The sequence below is a fragment of the Anopheles merus genome, chromosome 3L (genome assembly GCF_017562075.2).
Source record: "Anopheles merus strain MAF chromosome 3L, AmerM5.1, whole genome shotgun sequence".
Classification (NCBI taxonomy): Eukaryota; Metazoa; Arthropoda; class Insecta; order Diptera; family Culicidae; genus Anopheles; species Anopheles merus.
The window spans coordinates 22,749,145-22,768,078 of NC_054085.1; the positions used below are offsets into that span (position 1 = coordinate 22,749,145).

General features: G+C 45.0%; 1 protein-coding gene across 3 annotated transcripts in view; it reads left to right on the top strand.

The window, feature by feature from the left end:
- The window catches only part of LOC121599911, a 59,221-nt gene that overhangs the window by 6,611 nt on the left and 33,676 nt on the right, over positions 1 to 18,934 (top strand). Inside the window, exon 2 of one of the 3 annotated variants that reach the window (XM_041928058.1) lies at positions 9,482 to 9,531. The exons of the other annotated variants lie outside the window; for them this stretch is intronic. Within the exon in view, the coding sequence (XP_041783992.1) occupies positions 9,482 to 9,531 (50 nt within the window). The remainder of the gene's footprint in view (positions 1 to 9,481; positions 9,532 to 18,934) is intronic. 3 annotated transcript variants of the gene reach the window in all.

Here is an 18,934-nt window from a genome sequence, read left to right on the forward strand (position 1 = left end):
AAAGCTTGCTGCTCGTTTTCTTTGACCCACCGCGAGCCTACCGACCGCAGTGGGTCGCAAGCTGCTATTTTAATTAACTATATCGCTTGCGACGGGTCGGCGGTGTTGTCTTGTTGTTGTCTTGTTAAGATCACACCACATCAGTTAGGTTCGCATGTTCTGAGTTTCTCTTGACGAGCACATTTGCGTACTAACTTTCGGAGGAAGTGTGCGTTTTGTGAGGTTTCTTTCGAGAAATTTCTCCAGGACAAAGGAAGGAGTACACGGTGCACAATATCGGGACGAATGGTTTGTTTCCGCACCAAGGGTTTAGGGTTTCGGACAGGAAAAAAGGGTCACAAGAACGGTTGGACACCAGATGGTAGCATCGTTTCGTTTTGCGGTTACAATTTTGGACAAGGTTCTGTGTGACTTTTGTTAAAACATTTGAATAGTAGGATTGTTTTAGGGCTGGGAATCATATTACTTGTTTTCTTAATTGTTTCACAGTCGTTGCCATTTTCGACATGGCTTTTTTTGTGGGTTTTGGGTTATTTGCTAAATTAAACTATGCTGTCCTTGTTTGAGGCTTGACTTAAAGAAGTTAGATAACATACGAGATATGAATTTGGATTGTGTGGTACTGTGGCTTATTTGATTTTTAAAGGGTTTTTTTGTTTACTTATACAACCAGAATCAATAATGATATATTTTGAGTGACCCAGCATTCGGTTCTGCTTAGTCTTGAACTCACCATCTCTAGTGTTAATGACTGAGAGTTTACCACGACGCTAAAGTGTTACCAGGATCAATGATGAGTTATAAAGTGTACAGTATGTTGTATGTTTGTAGATAGTTGGTCAGAGAACGGTAAGGAACAATTCATTGTATTTGAATATAGTGCTGTTTATGTAATATTTTATTATTTTGTTATTTTTAAATACTATTTTTAAAGTTATTTTGTCCGGTTCGGCTGGGTCATTCCAAGAATGTATTAATTATCTGAACTCTCTAAAATTATTGCTTCTAAACATTTATTTATTATTTGTCATATTCTTTGTCAAATGAATGCAGAAACGAGTTAATTTTTTAAAAGATTTTCGTTTATTTTGAAAATGTATTAGTTCAATCTCGTACGTAGGACTGACTATCCTGCTATGGTAACAATAAGTCACTGAAAGCCAAGCTCACTTCACTAGTGGGTACAGGCAGGCCTTGACCGACAGCGGTTGTTGTGCCAAAGAAGAAGAAGAATTAGTTCAATCTATTTATCCATGGAAAATGACTCTGTATATTTATAGCCATTATCAGATTTAACTACATAATGCTAAATTTTCAATAAAAATCACGAAAATCTTATTTATTTTAAGCCTCATATGCTTCATAACACTATTCACGCTACACCTATTGCCAGGCAACCGTCCCGCACGGGCCAGCAGCTCGATGTGGGGTGTTAAACAGGGTTAAAGATCCGCTTTAGAGCTGTGCATCGTCATCCAGGTGTAAGATGAGTGCGTTTGCCGCCCGATACCCGTTCGGTAATGAGCCTTTACAAAAGTGGGCTATTTTTGTACAGCCTATCTTGTTTGATCGACACAATAAAGTGGGCACGATTAATTACTACCCACCGCTGCCACCGCCACTATTGTTCGGTGTGAGACACCCCCGGAACCTTAAAACACGAAAGAGCAGAGCAGCCAGCCAGCGAGTAGAGGAAGGATTGATTGATTGAAAAGGAAAATCGGTGGAAAGATTTCATGATTTCATTCATTTTGCCTTTTTCCACCCGATCGCGCACTGTACGGTCTAGGATGAATTAATTATCACTCTTGTTGGCTTCGTTTATCAGTACTTTCACTGTACCCCGCTCAACATCATCGGTTGAGCCGCATCGGTCTGATTTGCGTACATATTTGAGGGGGCCTCGGGAATGAGGTTTTGTTTTAAATTAGCGCACATGGTCTGCTGAACCAAGGGTTGGTGTGTGTGTGTGTTTTTGTACGGAGGAGGTATTTTTATTTCCAATGTAATTAAATGCGTTGTTCGAACAATCTGGGTGAAGGCGATGCTAACAAGATAGGAGAGGAAGTCGAAATCTTAATTTCGAGCCAACACTGGATCAATCGTTGATTGGTTTGTAAGGCCTGGAAGGTTAACCCAATAAAAACTGTGAGTTACATGAAGCTAATAAAACCATGTCTAAGGAGAGGATACGATGAAAAACGGATGATGTAAAGTGTAAGTGGATCATCTATGCCGACGACGCACTGGTTGATTACTTGCATCGTTAAATCGAGAAGTATTTATGAGTGTGATTAATGTTTTTGTTTTAATAGTAAACATGTTTTTCCCACCCATTCAGAGATTGCTTATTTTGCATCCTCAGATTTACACGTAAAGCTCTTTAAATGTTTCTGAAAAGAGAATTAATTTTTGATGCAATCTTGCCACTCAAAATCATTTATCTTTTTTGATGAAATTGAATAGAAATCAATTTCAGTAATCACACTTATTCAATACATCATTCTAATCTAATTAATTAGATCCTCGACACGGCTAGACCTATAACCAGTGGAAATTAAATCTTCTCATCCAATTTTATGTCTTTCGTTCTTGCGTAAAAGATAGCGATCCAAGTAAGAAAAGTAATCTCTAACCCACGAGTTGAGTGAAATGGCCATTTATTTGTGATCCCTTTTTCGCGCCCCATCCATCATTGCTTGTCGATCCGAGTTGAGAAAACCTTCCACTTTTTCCCCCTCCAAGCGTCGTCCTCAGTCGTTGAAAAGTGCATTAACATGCCACCGTTCTGCCACTTCTTGTTGGCGGGCGCCCCCGTATTCACGATCGCTTTCCTAATCAATATCGACGGCGAAGATGCATGAGTTTGTTTATTTTCACCATCACTTTGCTTTCGGATGTTTGAGTTGATAGTTTTCAAAGTTTCTTACCCCCAAACCACCCGCGAAAAAAGGGACGCGCTCGATCGCACGATGAATGACTTCTTTGCCCTAAGCAAAGTTAACCATTTTTCAAATCACATAGCAGCAAATGCATGGCATGATGGGCAACATTTTGTTTCGTTCGCTTTGATTAAATCGAAATTTCTTTGCCGCTGGTGCAAAAGTGCTGAACCAGTGCTGTTTAGTTGGCTCCGCTGTTCGCCGCGATGCTCACTTTGAAGCGAGAAGCGAAAGCGAAAGTTGTCCGTAGCAAAACTGGCTGGTAATGGAAACCCTGGAGACGAGATCTTAATAGAAGACGAAGCAGTTCCTCAGTTCCAGAACTAATGGGCAAAACGAGCAAAATTCAATCATCACAGTGCATGATGAACGGACCATGCTCTAAGGGGTGAATCTGTTTCAAAGAAGTGATTTTTCACCGTCAGAGGGGTTTAGCGTTTGGTCGAGGTTTTAGCGAAGGAAAAAATCAATTCCTCATTTCGCAGGAATTCATCAATTTCTGGCAAATCGAATTGTTTGGTGAAATAGCTTCTGAGAAAACTGGTCTGTTTCACAGATTCTGAGACAGATTTCAGTTCCTTTGACGTTTGATCGTTGTTGATAGAATTGGAAGGAAATGTATTGTTGCTATTTTAATACCTTTTTTGTCTCAAGATTTATTGAAATATGTTACATCATGTGTCACGAAACCTTTGAGATGTTGATTACATGTACCACTTCGAGCCAGTGATGCGCTTCTGCATGAGAACTCTTTTAAAGAAGCATCGCTTTTGAAGTGCTTCATTCACTTCACTCCGGCGCCATAACTCAGATCGTAAATCTAATGCGTCGATGCGCTCGAAGGAAGTGGCTGCAGTGATCTCAAAACCGGATCTGGCCCCGGGAATGCATTCCCTGTTCTTCCCTTTCGTTCGCCAACGACTGCTGCCTGGTTGGAACAGGTTTGGTCGGAGGAAAACATTTGCCAGAAGAAGAAGCGGAGAGTAACGATCCAAACAAATCGTTTAGCCAGCGCGTTGTTTACCCAGTTTTGGCTCTATTCCATCTCGGAAAAGAGTCGATTTTAGAACACCACTTAAACAATACTCAAACTCCCGATGCCCGAAGTAGACGTTTGCTCCAGATTTCGTGTCAGATTGTTTGCTAAAGCGTTTCCCATTTATCTCCATCCGCGTGTGCCGTGTGTCTGGTAATTGCTTCTCGCCCAGACACGGAATGGAACGGAAAAATGCACTCTGCATCTTCTTCTCCGGCCTGGGGAAGGAAACGTTGCAGACGCGCGATTGACTCCCCAAAATAAACTGATCATTTTGGTTTATTCTGTAGAAAAAAGAGTTGAACAACATGAAATGCATCCGCCGCCTGTGGCACAATTTGGTTTCAACTTCAAGTCGTTCCCAGATTTTTTTGTGGAAAACTGGTACACCCCTGAGACACGCACCATGCACTCAGACAGAAACTCCCCAGTACCCATCGTGTCATCTTCCAGATCGGGGCCAGACATTAGAACTGTGCGCATGTAATACGACTTGCCCTACATCCTAGCCCAAAACATTCGTGTCCGCTTGCTCCAAAACGTTCGCCCTGAGACGAAACAGCGTGGTGTCTATTTTTGGAGCTCGTGGAGTCTAACTCCACAATAAGTTTGTGGAGCAGCAGCAGCAGCAGACATTCGTCCGATGGTATGCAATTTATGAAACGTCAAAACTAATGATCTGCAAACTCTCGAAAGCACGCGTTGTAAGGGGAGTCCTCGATTGTCGTCACTACCATATTGGGGAGTGCTCTCGTACCTAAATGATCGCGGCGTTGCCTTGGGTGGTTTTGGCGTGTGCTTCAACGTTGGTGCGTCTACGCGGAGGTCTGGTGTCCTCTCCCGTGAAGCCGAACGTTTGGAGTTGAGACACAGCGGCAATAGATCAACAACGAGCAATGGGCGTCCGATCTTCGCCCTTGTGATGGGTGTTTGTTTTTGTTTTCTTCTCCTCAAGAGATGCCTCAGCGTTGTACCACGGTCATGACATCTCGCGGTACCGATCACATTGGGACCTCACGCTGTGTAGCACGGTCGGATGGTGGCTTTGGTTTGGTACTCGGTAGCTCACGAACATAGATTCTTTCTCGTTGTTTCGCTGTTTTCCAAAGCAGCAAGAATTCAGGGAATGGAAAGTGTAACCTCGCGAAACATTGGTAGAGCAAACATGGAAACGTATCGAGAAGAATCACATCACGATGTGTTAGGTAATGATGACTACAGTGGGCAAGTATTTCCGGGGCTCTTCCAGGGTTTTGTTTCGGCCGCAAGATTTGGTTGTTCGAAGGTCGTAAACTAGTCAGCGTGTCAAGGTCGAGATATTGGCCGCGGTATGCTTCTCCCATGTATGTTTTTTGAAGGTCAGAAGGAGTGCCGGCATCAAACTATAAACGTGTGTTTGCTTTGGCCGACATTCCAGGTGAATGTTTGCCAGCTGGTCTGCTACGTTTTGTTTGTTTGCCGTGTTTCTGGGGTTCGGTTTGTGGAAGAAAATTATGTATGAAGTACAAGCGCCGCTGACTCTAAAACCAAACTGAGCAATATTGGCGATCGATGATATCATCCGTAACGCACTCTTGATAAGCAGTGATTCATGGAAGTAGGAGTTAAAACCAATCCAAACACAACATTAATGTTCAATACGTACGGTGGACGAGGTAATAAAGAATAATTGGCTTACGTTTGCTTTTTAAAATCCAATCCAATCTCCGGTGTGCCGTGTTCGGTGTATGATAAGAAACGGGTCCGGATTTGTTGTGAGTTGTGGAAGCGTAAAAGTGAACGTGACCATATGCAAATGCAGATAAATTTTTACCTATTTTCGTATGTTTTCCCAAACAATTCGCTCAACACACACACTCCCTCCTCTGGTAAGCGTCCGCATTGGTGAGGTGCGATTGTGAAACCATTGCAAACCAACCTCCCCGCAATGCCAGGCGGTTCGCTTCGCGTTTGCCAATATTTTAGCGCTTGGGTGCAACCTTGGCCAAGGCTCGGCCTGATGATCTAGTGGTGAGGCTGAGATAGATCGCGGTATCGCGGTTTACGTTGTTTACCTTATTGGGATAATGGCATGCATGGATTATGATTTGTGTGATATGAACCGTCCCGCGAGTGTGTGTGTGGTTTGTGCAATAAATTCAGACTAAAGTTGGGCGAGCGTGGCGAAACAAAAATTATCTGCTGGTGCGGTTCACCTGTTCGCCTAGCAGTGTTACCGTACCGGAACGGAATGTGGCTTCGTGCGCCAATGGCGCTGCTCTATCTATAGTTAGTTTAATTTACGCAAATCCCTTATCCGCCTAGAGTAGTACGACTGGAGCTATAAAATTGTAGCATGTATCGAGCGCGGGCTGGCGAACATGGTGCGCGTATGTGTTGTAAAAATGTTCCATTTTTGTGCAAGGCATTCAAGAGTATGGAGGATATCTGCTTATTCTAATTTTAACTGATCTGAAACTAGAAGCAGATGTGTTGAAATAACGAAATTCCTACTCTCGGAAATGTTCCGGAGGCTGTACACCTGACATGCACGACTGACAGACTCGTGTGATACCACAACCATAATGTTCTAGCACCCGTTTGTTTGCGAGCAGTGTGCTCACTTTGGGGGTTTGCTTGATGTCTACCGAATGAAATCGATTTATAGGGGAGCGCTGGGTCAAATAGGTTACCTGCATTGTTGGTTGTATTGGAACTAAGATTGGAATTGATTGGAACCACAGACTTCCTGTGGTGCTCCAAACATGTTAATTTCTTTATAAACTTATCATCATGATAGTATTAAATAGCATAGTATAATTACTAATGTGTTTTTTCGTAAAACTAATGATTTAGGATTCCAAAATGTTTTGCTTATCGTTCAATTTTCAAAAACTCGATTCAATTGTATTTGAAACATAAAAGTAATATTTGTATAGACACTATATTAAAATAATACTTTATATGTTTTTATTCTCATTAAAAATAAAAAAAATATATTTTTTGACACGTTAAGCTATCAGAGCTAAATGTAGCCAAAGAGCGAAAAGGCAGCAACAACCACAACCTTAAAATGCCATTCAATAGTTCATCTGTAATCATGTTTGACATTGTCAACGTCAATTTGTTTTAGATGCGAACAGCTCCCTGCAATTGTTGTTGTCGTTTTGTTCGTATGGAGTATGGTAATTTTTCATTTGGACTAAACGTCCTACGCGGATTTGCCGGCCTATACAGGTTTTCGAGACTTTATTCAGTACCTCGCAGACGGATAGTCAGTCCTTATTATGGAGGAGATGGTCAATACTAGACTTGAACCTTTGGGAATGTTGTTAAGTCGTGCCAGTTAACAACTGTACCACGGGACCGCCCCAAGACGAGCTATTTGCCCCACACATACCTTTTTCGTAACATGATGATGAAAGATCATTTTTGTTTCTCATCTTTTTGACATAAATTTGTTGTTGAAAATAATACCACAATAACAAAACCACAGTAACAAAATATTGGTATTATTTATTTTTTTCGATGAAATTCAGGGCCTAATCATCAACATGTCCACTTTGCTCCATCTTCCCTGAATTACCAAGAAAGCGTGCTTCGGTTAGAAATGGTGTTCCGTCACCTGCCGTCAAGCAAACGTCAGTCACGTCCGTCAGATCACACTGAGCACGGATAGGGCACCCGAATCTGCAGCTCGAAGCTGAGCGCTGTGAAATGCATCCATCCGCAGGTCTCGAGTAGCGACGTTACCTAGAAGCAAGCTGCGTTGCACTACACGGTAGCAGCGTGAGAGACTATCGGCTAAGCGCTCCAACTGACTCTAGCTGTCAGCAGAATGCGTTGCAATATAATTTATATTCCGCTGATTAGTTTTGTGTCACTGGAACTAAGCTGAACGTGCCGGGTGTGTGTGGCGCCTGTGTGTTGAGCAGACTGTGCGCGCCGTTGTGATTGGAAAATTGGATGCAGATGGTTTGTGACACACACACGTTACCAGTTGTAGATGCTACACTTTACAGTGATGCAGTGGGAAACATTGATTGTGGATGCAAAATTTTCCACAACCTTCATCCATTCGTTTGCGTGTAGCGTTGCTCCATTTGGATTAGCAGTAATTTTATCTAAACGTACATTAAATCTACGCGTAATGTGTCACACACAACAAGCGGTGCTACCGTGCATGTCCGCACGAGAGTCCGCCGCCACACACGTCGGGCGAGATTAATGAATCTGTGACCGCTGGCTTTGCAATACGGTTGCCCATCGTCACTGACGGAAGGGATCAACATCAACGGAGACAGACACAAACACGGCAAACCGGGCGGGTAGACGTAACGAAGCAGTTGACCTTGTCGGCACCCCAACAAAACGGTGTGCAATGATTAATGGCGTGGCTTGACGCGGGGCTCGGTTCACTTGCCGGCCTATTAAATGAGTTTAATCGGTTCGTGTGAGTGTGCAGAACCGCCGATCAGGATGGGTACAGCCCGCCGACGACGGCGAGGCCACTGCTTGCTAATCGATGTCATTTTGCGAGGCGTCTATTGCTAGCAACAACTTCGAACGCAGGCCCAATCAAAACACATTCGCCACTCTTGAAGAAGCCGCCAAGTTGGCGCGTGATTAAATTGTCGATACAAGTGGATTATCGCGGGATATATGGCGCTCCGAAGTGGGGTCCGCCGCGTTTGCTCACCGTATCTTTTGGAGACGTAAGAGACGAAGGTGTGAGCCTTGTATGGCATGTGTCAGTTTTGTTAAACATTGTTTGTTCCAGAGCTGACATGAGAGAGGCCGTGCGAGGTATACGGCTGGTGACAGGCGAGAGGTATACACATAGGAGTGTGGCCTGGTGCTGAAGACGCGATGCCACCCTGCAGTGTTCGTTACTACCGTCAAGTTTTCGAGCGCGTAAATCGCATCGCGCAGTTTGGCGTCTCCCCGTGTGTGTCGCGATCGATTAGCGTGTGGTTGGTGATGTGTGTAATACCGAGGTTCAACGTCTGTGTGAGCGATGCACGCGAGGATGTATTGCTCATTTGCATTCACTTTTGGCGCTCCTCTTCTGCGGTACCTTGACACTGAACCACCAACCCGAGCGGATGGTGAGAGTTTGAAAAATAGATATGTGGATTTATAATCAATTTCGATTTCATCTCCCGACGTCTGTGGTGGGTGAACACGTGGGAGTGAAGAGGCTTCAATAACGCACAAAGGAATTGTGGCTGAAGGGTTTATTTCCTTCTTGGTAAGGCGCTTAACGGCAAACGGAGCGTTTGGTATTTGTGTAGGATTTGCTCATACTTTGGGCTGTCAATGGTTCGCGTACGAACGGTATCCGTGGGTCTCGCTTCGAATACTAAATATCCAATCGACGACTTATCTATGCAAGGGAGATTAGTTAATATGCTCTGGTTTTTTTATGTGATTTTTATTGCTCCGTTAGCGTTTTTAGTTTAATCTTGTTATGTATATACGTTGTGAGGGATATTTATTGTTCTTATTTCTTTTCCATTTCCAGGTATGTTTCTGATTCTGGTGTTGTGAAATTCTTGCGAACAGGAAATACCTGTGAGTACCTGCTTCCAGCAAATGCCATCGTAAAGCTTGTAGCTCTGGTAGTATCACGCCGGAAAGAATTTAATTAAAGACAACATTCCGTCGAAATTCTGTATCCTCGTTTTTGGGGGAAGACCTTAGCTTCAGGGCCTTATTAAATCGCACCATACGCGTAATGCTGTGTGGGTTTTAGTTCTAGATTCTATACTGTTTCAATTTTCCCGGCCCAGAAATCATTCCTAGAAAAGAAACAACGCCCCTGCAGAACAGGGAAGGGATAACGTAAGGAAAATATTTTTACAATGAAATGAAATCCCTTTGCAGGAAAACGCTGTGATCTCTAGTCCGGCTGCAAAGTCAAAAGCAGGATTTTCAGCACTTCAGCAAAGCTGTTAGTTGCTATCAGTGGGAGTACAGGCGTAGAGCCACATTAAGAGAAGCTTTTAGTGTGCGAGGGCCGAGTGTACCTTAGAGTGCAGAAAGCTGGAGATGTGTATGACGTGTGGGGCAGGGAGACGACGATAATACCATGCCCGCGAGTGACACGCTGCCTGTCCTGTCACTTTCCTTCGGTCCACGCGATAACGGAGGCTTGACGTTCCAGAACTTGTACCATGCCTGCACGATTGAAAGGCCTTCGTGAGGAGGCCCAAGACGGAAGGGAGGAGAACAAACGTGTATGTTTTACTATTTCGAGATGAATCGTACTGTGGCGATATTTGCATGCTCGGCGAGGTGAGAAATGTTGACCAGTGACTGGGGCGTACTGGTGCAATCTACTAGAAAAGCGTTTGTGTTTCATTCATTTGGGGAAGCGTGCAAAAAGAATTGCACCATTAGCAGCACACACGACGATGTGCCTCTGGAGGTGTGTGGTGGGGCTTAGAGAACGTTCCAGGTGTAGGAATGGGGGAGGCCCCTAAGATGTCCCGTACGTTGACAGCGCCTACGGCGGGGATTGTACGTGAGGAGATCATGTGTTTTTTTTTCGCAGAATGAACGAAACGGTACACTAAAGAGTACTGACAACTACGACGACGACGACGACTTCCCTTACCCTCCGGCTAGAAGGGCTGGCAGACATTCTCCAGAGGGGGTATGCTGGGCACGCTGAACTATCCGCTTCGTCGTGCTTGCCTTGAAGTGCACACGTACACACATGGCCGGAGGAGCAGGAGAAAGACGCCACACAAAACAACGTTTGTTGCCGTTCATAATGACAGAATGCTGGTTCTGGAACACGGGTGGTGTCGGTGGGTAAAAACATTTTCCAACGGTATTCCTGCCGAAGGTGACATGATGTTGGTACGCGTTCAATGTGTACGGTGAATGGATGTTCAAGCCTTTCAAGCACGGATAAAACACATCGTCGTGTGACGAATTCAGGAATCGTCGTCCATTATCCCCGAGAACATCAAACTATCGCCCGGATGTATGAGAGGGAGGAGCGGGATGTTCAAACTTTCACCTTTTCACCCAGTTGACTTAAAGGGTACACGTTCGATTTAAGCCTCTTTGTTTGGGCACGCTGAGGACATTGAGTGTCTCGAGGTTTTGGAAGTGTTAAAAAGCACTCTAAAAACTCCCCAGCATCCAGAAATGTCTAGCATAGACACATACACTCACAAACTTCCTGGACCTACGGCAACTCGTCCCGGAGCACTTTCCGTGAGGAACGGAAGAACATTCCCCTGCCGCCTTGCTGACAAAGTGGAAAAGTTTCCCATTGTGTTGTGCCGGACGGTGCTAACCAGACATTTGTCACCCGGCTATGACTGATAGCAGGGATTAAGGTATTGTTTTGGTCACGTTCTCCTGATCCGGTGTCGGCTTTGGCTTCGATTTCCTTCCCAGCAGTCCAATGACCCTTAGAACGTCGTCTTTCTAATCTGTCGTGCGTTTCTTTTCCCTCTTTTGTCCGCTTATCGCGTACACACAGTGCTGTGTCTCTGCATCTGTCGGAGGAAAAGCGATTCGTCCCCTTGTCTTCTATGCCGTAAGCTTAACATGCTTGACATGGAAATGTATCATCCGTGCCCGGTCTGTCTCGCATCAAGACGCGCGCCAATATGGTAGACCAGGCGACGAACGCATGTCGTGTGCCGTCGTCTCTGACGCACATGTAGAACAAACAGAACCTGGAGTGGCAGACGCGCGCCCCTATCTGGTGGCCCCAAAACATGCACAATACGAATCATTTTTATGTCAAATGTGTGGAGTAACCTCCTACCCCGTCTCTCGTTCATTCTTGCGCATATTTCTTGTTGGGGTTTTTTTTTGCTTCCCCCCAACCGGACAGAAGGCAAACTCGTTAGCGATGGTCATTAAATTTGTCATCCACATGCACGACCATAAAGTAATGATACACGATATGATGCCGCCAACCACTGGTCGGAACCGGAGGGATGGTTGGGAAATTTTCTGACTGGAAAAATGAAACCTAAGCTTGAAGCTAAAATAAAAAGGCAAACGAACCGGGAAGAAAAACCAAACCTCAAATTGTTATTTTTATATCTACACACGTTGCAACCGAAAATGCCCCACGTCGTTAGGGCGGGCGGCGGTGGGTTTAGTCTTGGGGAACACGGTCATCCACAACGTCAGCCACATTCGCATCTTGCTGCGAACATAAAAATATCTCTATCGCTCTGTCCCTAACGGCCGGGCCCATCAATTGTGGGCTCGCGATCGAATTTCAATTCGCCTTTCGCCGACCATGGACCGGAGGACCGGAGTGAGATATACCCCCGAACGGCGGGATACCGACAGCAGTTTGGAAAAGTGCTTCCGAGTGGACAGACGAAAACAAAAAATGGGAAAAACTGAAACCCTGTTTTTTGTATGTTCCTAGTGTGTGTGTGTTTGGGGCTAGTGATGTGCTCTTTGGAGCGCCCATCCGACTCTTGTTAGTCCTATTCTGACTCCAGCAAAATTGGAACTATAAGTTCCGCGCGGAGTTGGAGTCGTCCGTAGTCGTCCAAAGTCGGAGCAGGAGTCTGAGTTGTTCTGAGTCGGAGTCGTTCAAAGTATTAAAAGTCGTAGTCGTAGAATGGGATCAGAGTCGGATAATGTTGAGCCGGTATTTAATTTCGTTTTTCGTCTTTTGCTTTGCGAGAACACTCCGTGTAGGCCTTTAGTTCTAAGAATAGCGACGACAGCGATGCTTTACGAAAAGGCGTACTTGCATTGGCCGTCTCCGGCCTCGAAACTGACCGATTCCGATTGGTGCCTGTCGACTCCAATTCCGGATGACTTCGACTCCAGACGATTCAGATGACTCCGACTCCGGACGACCTGAACTACAGATGACTCTGGCTCCAACTCTGGACAACTCTGGACAACTCCGGACGACTCCGGCCGATTACGGGCGATTCTAGATAATTCTGATCGGATGTTCTGGAGATAGTTCCAACATTTTCCGAATTCCGGATCTGCTTCGACTCCAGATTTTTGCCTATGGATTTACCCATCACTAGTGGAGACAATATGCGGTCACCCATTTATATCGAAACTTAATCCCCTCTGTCGCTTCATCGCTTCCTTCACCCCTAGCCACCCAGCATCGCCTGTAGCATATTTATATCCGACGAGAGATTCGAACCGTGGCGCGCTCCCACGCTTAATTGCCCTCGGACCGAACATTATTGCTCAAGGGGTGGAGAAAGGCGGTTGGTATTGCTGGGTGGTGCGTGATACCGCCACCGTTTGTTGCATTTTTATGATTATTTTCATGCTGCCGGCCCAGACCCAGTAAAACCACCAATGGCTGACCACGGGGAGTTATGATTCGGCTTTTCTTCCGCCCTTCCACCCTATTGCTGTGCCAGGAAAGGTGATATTTTCTATTCTACCGAACGAGCGAAATCCGAGTGGAAGCTAATGAGCTCACTGGCCGGATTGACCTATTTTGCTGCCCGCTCTGTGCTGCCCGCTCTGTGCTGCCGCATATGTGTTTGCGGTCTTATTTGATAGGGAAAAAAACGCAAATGGAAAACCAATCCGGTTTGCTATTGGCAAAAATGCATTGCAGTTTTTTTGAAGCGCTTGTTGCAAATATCCTTTTTTCCCTTTTTCAAACAGCTTTTCCAACCGCATCACTGTATGGATACAGTTTTATAATTGCCTTTTGAATTGCGCAAAGCGTGAGAGGGATGGATTGGTGTTAGAAGTGTGTTTTTTATTGAAACCACCAACCCAGGGAACCATCGGAGCCGGTCGATTTAACATTTTTCCACACGATTTGCCACTGATCAATTACTAACGATATGCAAACGTTGGAAAGGGTTGGATCACGAGAGCAGTCGGGCAGTCGGGGCGTTAGGATCCTTTTCTTTTCCACGCCGCACCGGGACCGGGTGAAAATTGATACACACGCCGCATCGTGTGTGCGTGGGTGAAGTAAGCACTTGGAGCGTGTTTTATCACCATCACAGTTCGTTATGAAAACTTCATTCTGAGGGCGTTGTGCACTGCTTGCCATCGCCTAGTGGTGCAACGATCTCTCGAGTGCGATTAAGTGTAGTTGGCGGGGGTGTCCTACGTTGGTCTTGCATGGAACGTCCTATTTTTTCCCCTCTCCGAGTTAGGCTAGAAGAGACGAGTTCCGTCTAGAGTAGAACTGAACTATCAACACCGTGGTGCAGTCTGCAGGGAGCATGGAGATATTCTAAAAGCGTTCATCCAAGATCTTGACTGAGGCTGAACGACGGGGGAATATCCTGTTATTCTTTATGCTTGTTTTTAAAAAATAGTAAAGAAAGCATCAAAGAAGCACCGAGCCGTGCTGACAAGCAGCAGCATCACAGGACCCAGCAGGGATAAATGGGCGCTGCAGTGTCTTGTGCCTCCTTTCTTAGCGGGAGATACAAACGAGTGGCTCGGCAAAACGTGCCGCTGCATTTGCTGGAGCGGGTTATGTATGCGTTCGTTTGTTTTTTTTTAATTCTTTAGAACGTGGCTTCCCTGGTGGTACTTGTCTGCGCCTAGATACACTTTGCTACCGGCATGTAGTTTAAAGTACGGAAGGTAGCCGAGAAGCTTTTGTAATTATTTTTTTCTCGCTATACTTCGCTTTCCTTACCGAGGAGATCGCAGGACAATAGGAGGCTCGTCAGATTGTGTTTTTTTGCTGTGTCTGTACGACTTTTGTGCTCTCCTGGATGAGAGAGCTGTACGACTCTTCGTTTAGTATTCAGCAAAACAATCGACTCAAAAAAAACTAAAGAAATATCCGCCAGAGGAAGCAGAGTGGAATGCTGTTGGAAGACCTACGATAAAGGTAACCAAGGCACTGTTGGAGTTATTTTTTATGGGTACTGCCGGTCGTCTACCTTCTCCTACCAAAAAGGCTTACTTCAAGAAAATAAATTCTACGTTGAAAGAAAGCTTGGTAATTAAGAAGCAAACAATACCGGCTATGTTATTGTGAATATGCATTCGTTGTCCTGTGTTGTCTTGCTCCAAGATGTCTCGTCTTTCCCACTTCTAAAAGCTTGTTAATTATCAACGCGCCAACTATCGGGCAAGTTATTGCCCTCTGCACAAAAAGTTCACTACAACACCGTTCCAAACATCTTCGGGCGGGGCGCAAAAAGTTTTGCATCTCCTACGCAAGCTTTGGTGCTTGGACTGTGACACTCTTTTCGATGGTTGATTTCACTCACCACAATCTACCACTGGCGGGGAGAGGAGTAAAGTGTGAAACATTTACATTTGGTGCGCATAATTAGTAGTTGAAAATGCTAAACAAATGGTGTTTTAACAGCAGCCCGGGTCGTGTGTTTATTCAAATGAGAAGCGCTATGCGACGGAATAGGGCAAATTGTGTTCACTGCCGCGCCCCGTAACGGTGGAAGGTGTCACAACGGGCTGATGAGTTGATGAAGGTTTTGGCGAAAACAAGGATAGAAGTGATGGGATAAAGAGCGTGTTGAATATTCGCCAACGGTTTAATGGCTGGAATCGAGCATCATCAATGTGGATTAAATTAAACCTGCTACAATGTATGTACGACGCGTCGTTTCCATTTCACGACGAATGTAACGATTCCCACGGTGGGAGAGGTTTGCGGAGCCGCCAGCCTGTGCATGGCATTGACAGTTTGCGATCCGTTTTGTGGCAATCGTAAACGGAGCTCTTGGGTGCACTCATCTGGACTGTCTATCATCCTTGCACTCAGTTCAGTAGAGCAGTTTGTTTCCCTTGCTTTTCCTGTGAGCGATGATGGGATGATGAGATCGTCTCATTCAGTTTGCTATAAAGTGGAACATGTGGTAATGATCTTTAAGCTGCGGCAAGCCACACGAGGTCAAAGGATTTGAGCTGATGACATGGAAAACGATTATGAATGTTTGTAATGGTGGCTTTGTTATGCTAGTGTCTTGAAAAGAAGTGGATCTAAATATAGGAAAAACACTTTTTTTTACATTCCTTTTTTGGTATTTCGTTTTTTTGTGTGTATATTAGAATGCAATGTGCAATCATATTCTTTTCTGGAAGAAGCTACGATAGCATGTACCTTGGTGATACTTATAGAGTGGGAAATTGTTGAAAGTAATTTATATTTTTGCTTGAATTAGCCACTTCTGGAATACTGATTGGATTGTTCCTGAAATTCAGAATTTCAGAAGCTCAGAATTATTTCCAGCGTCTGAGGTTTCCAGAATTAATGTCCTGGATAGGTTTAGGATCCACCAGAGGACTGGGATGGATTCCAGATTAGTCCCAAGATTAGAATTGATTCGAGATCAGTGCTATGATCGAAATTAGTTTGGAATCAATTCTCAGCGCAGGAGCTGTCTGGATCAGTTTTAGGGCTAGTTCATAGTCGGTTCTAGATTCAAAATCAGTTCCAAGACCGGTATTAGACTCAGGAATTTACTCAATCAATCCTAAAATTGGATTCCAGAAGAGAGATAGGTGCTGTATCAGGTTTAGTATTGGAAGAGACTTGAGATGAGTGCCTCAACTAGAATATGTTGATAGGATTTCCTTCTAGTTGTATTGATTTTCAGATCGTATTTTTTTCTTTTAGATATTAAGTTTTATGATCTTTGAGTTTATCTTAAATTTTGGATTGTCCAACACTAATAGGTGTGTGCTTATGCAACTCTCATTAATAATTAGCGTGATGCCTGCATAAATTTCGTTCTTTTAACACCTGCCTTGATACCGAGAATGTATAAACAACTACAATCTGCTCAGAAAGCAGTGAATTCCGTGGTTCGAGAATTAGCTTTCATCGTTCAAGTGGTACCATCATTTAATTTCCACTAGCAGCTGCTTGGTTTTATCGGGCGGAAGGTACACCGTTTACCTTTCCATCCATTCCATTTTTTGTTGGTATTAATTTAACCGGCATCAGCGTTCAAAATGATCGATCATTTCATCCCAACTTCTTGGGCGTTTTCCGATGGAATTACCTCCCATCACCTCGGTCTCTGTATTTTTCGGTAGCAACGATTGCACCCTTCCGCAATCGTTCAGCGTGGAAGCTGTTTTTTTGTTTTCGCCATCCGGTTTGAAGGCTAATGGTTGCGTGTGGCTGCGTAATGTTGGGGACAGAGTAGCGCGCTTTAATGTGCACGCTTGCTCGCGGTGATGAGCGCACAGTGGTGGAGGTACGTGGACTTTCTCGCGGTCGCATCGCGTCCCAAACCTGTTTCGCGTGCTGTGCCTGCTGCTGAGCTGCCATCAGCAACACTTTGCACCTGCTGCCCGTAGCGACATCAAATAATAGTGATGTGGTCGTCGGGGTCACGATTAATGTTTGTGGCTTCAGTTTACTGCGCCTGTCGCTGAATGTGTTATTTTTTATGGCACTTAATTTAAATTGATATAAAGCGGGCGGCATATTTCATCAAACCCCGGTGCCCGAAATCATCATTTCAAAATGAACTCGTTTCGATTCATCGCCTCTATCGCCAGTCAAACGTTTCGGCAGAATATTTTATCGAAAAATTATACGCCAATCAAAACAGGCGTGTCGCGCCTAAAAATCAGCATTCGCATTTATAACATAATCTTGTCAGCGACGTTCCTACCGTCTGCAGCCGTTGCGGTAAAGGAAATCAAATGCAATCCAGCCTCTCCGGAGGTGTTTCTTTTTAGGCAAGCAGTCAAGTTCAGAACCTGTTCCAAATTTCGGGCGAACTTTTTGACTCATTTAGCTGAGTGGTGTGTTGCCCTGCCACAAGCTTAAGGTGGGCCGATGATAGACAAATGGTTCCGTAGGTGTATTAAATTCGATATTTTTCAACTGCAACCAATTTACGGCTCGCGCGTCCGAGATCTCCATCTTGGACAGCCGCAGCCGGGTGGTGGGACACTTTTCTTACCCCACTCGTGCAGAGTGGCAAGTGGCAAAAGGCCACGACTGTTTGGCGCTATGCAATGGTCAATCATGCAGCGCGTGGGAGCCTTTACACCGGAACGTAAACTTTACTCCAGCGCAGTGGCACTTGTCCTTCAGCTCCTAGGAGAAACAGTTCCATCAGGCTGAGGTGTAAGCAGGCTCACATTTCAAGCTGCCACCATCGTCGCCGTGCGGGAGGAGGTAAGCTTGCAGAGTCCACACGCCGTTTACGACATCGCGACACTGCACCAGGCAGCAATGCATGGCTTTTCGAGTCCGCGGCAGATACTTAATTAACAAATCAAACACAACCCACGTGCTTGGCCAGTGCAGGAGTTTGGGATTGTGCACTGAGAGAAGCTTATGATCAGCGCGACACAGCGACAGGTTGGCTTTTTGACTGCGTAACAAATGCTAGGATACAGAAATTGCGACATCCTCTTCCCATTGAAAGACAACACAACGATTCTTCACGTGACAGCGTGGTCCTATCCTTGGGATATCCGGTAACGAAATTTGGGGAGAAACCAGACACTGTTACCTTTATTTGATTGTTGTCTTTTGTCCCTCTCTGCTCTGAAGGACACTGCGGGGGTGGAAACAATTTCGCTCAAACGGGTCACGGTCGTCCTTCGGCGTTTATTGTTTGCAATCGATGCTCTAGTACACCCACCGGCCTGTGCGAGTTTTCTCTTTCCTTTCCATCCCCAGCTTGATGATGCTAATGATGATGATATTGTTAATGATGCTTGGCAGCACGCCGGTGGGGAAAGAGACTGGCCGAGGGACACACAGTGCGGAGGTTCATTATTGTGTGCACCGAACGATCGTGCCGAACCGTAATTTAATAAATTAACCATAGATCCGCTAGACTTCGGTCCAGCAGGAGGACGCAATGCCATCGTTGTCTTTTTTTTGTTTGCTTCTGTTTGGAGGGATTATTGTATCAACCTTACCCAAAGCCTGTCTGCTTCATTATGTGCGCTGTTTGTGTATGAAATGCAAGAAAACAAAAGGCCGGGGAGTGTAAATTAAATTAAATGTGACTGGTTTGCGCCAGTG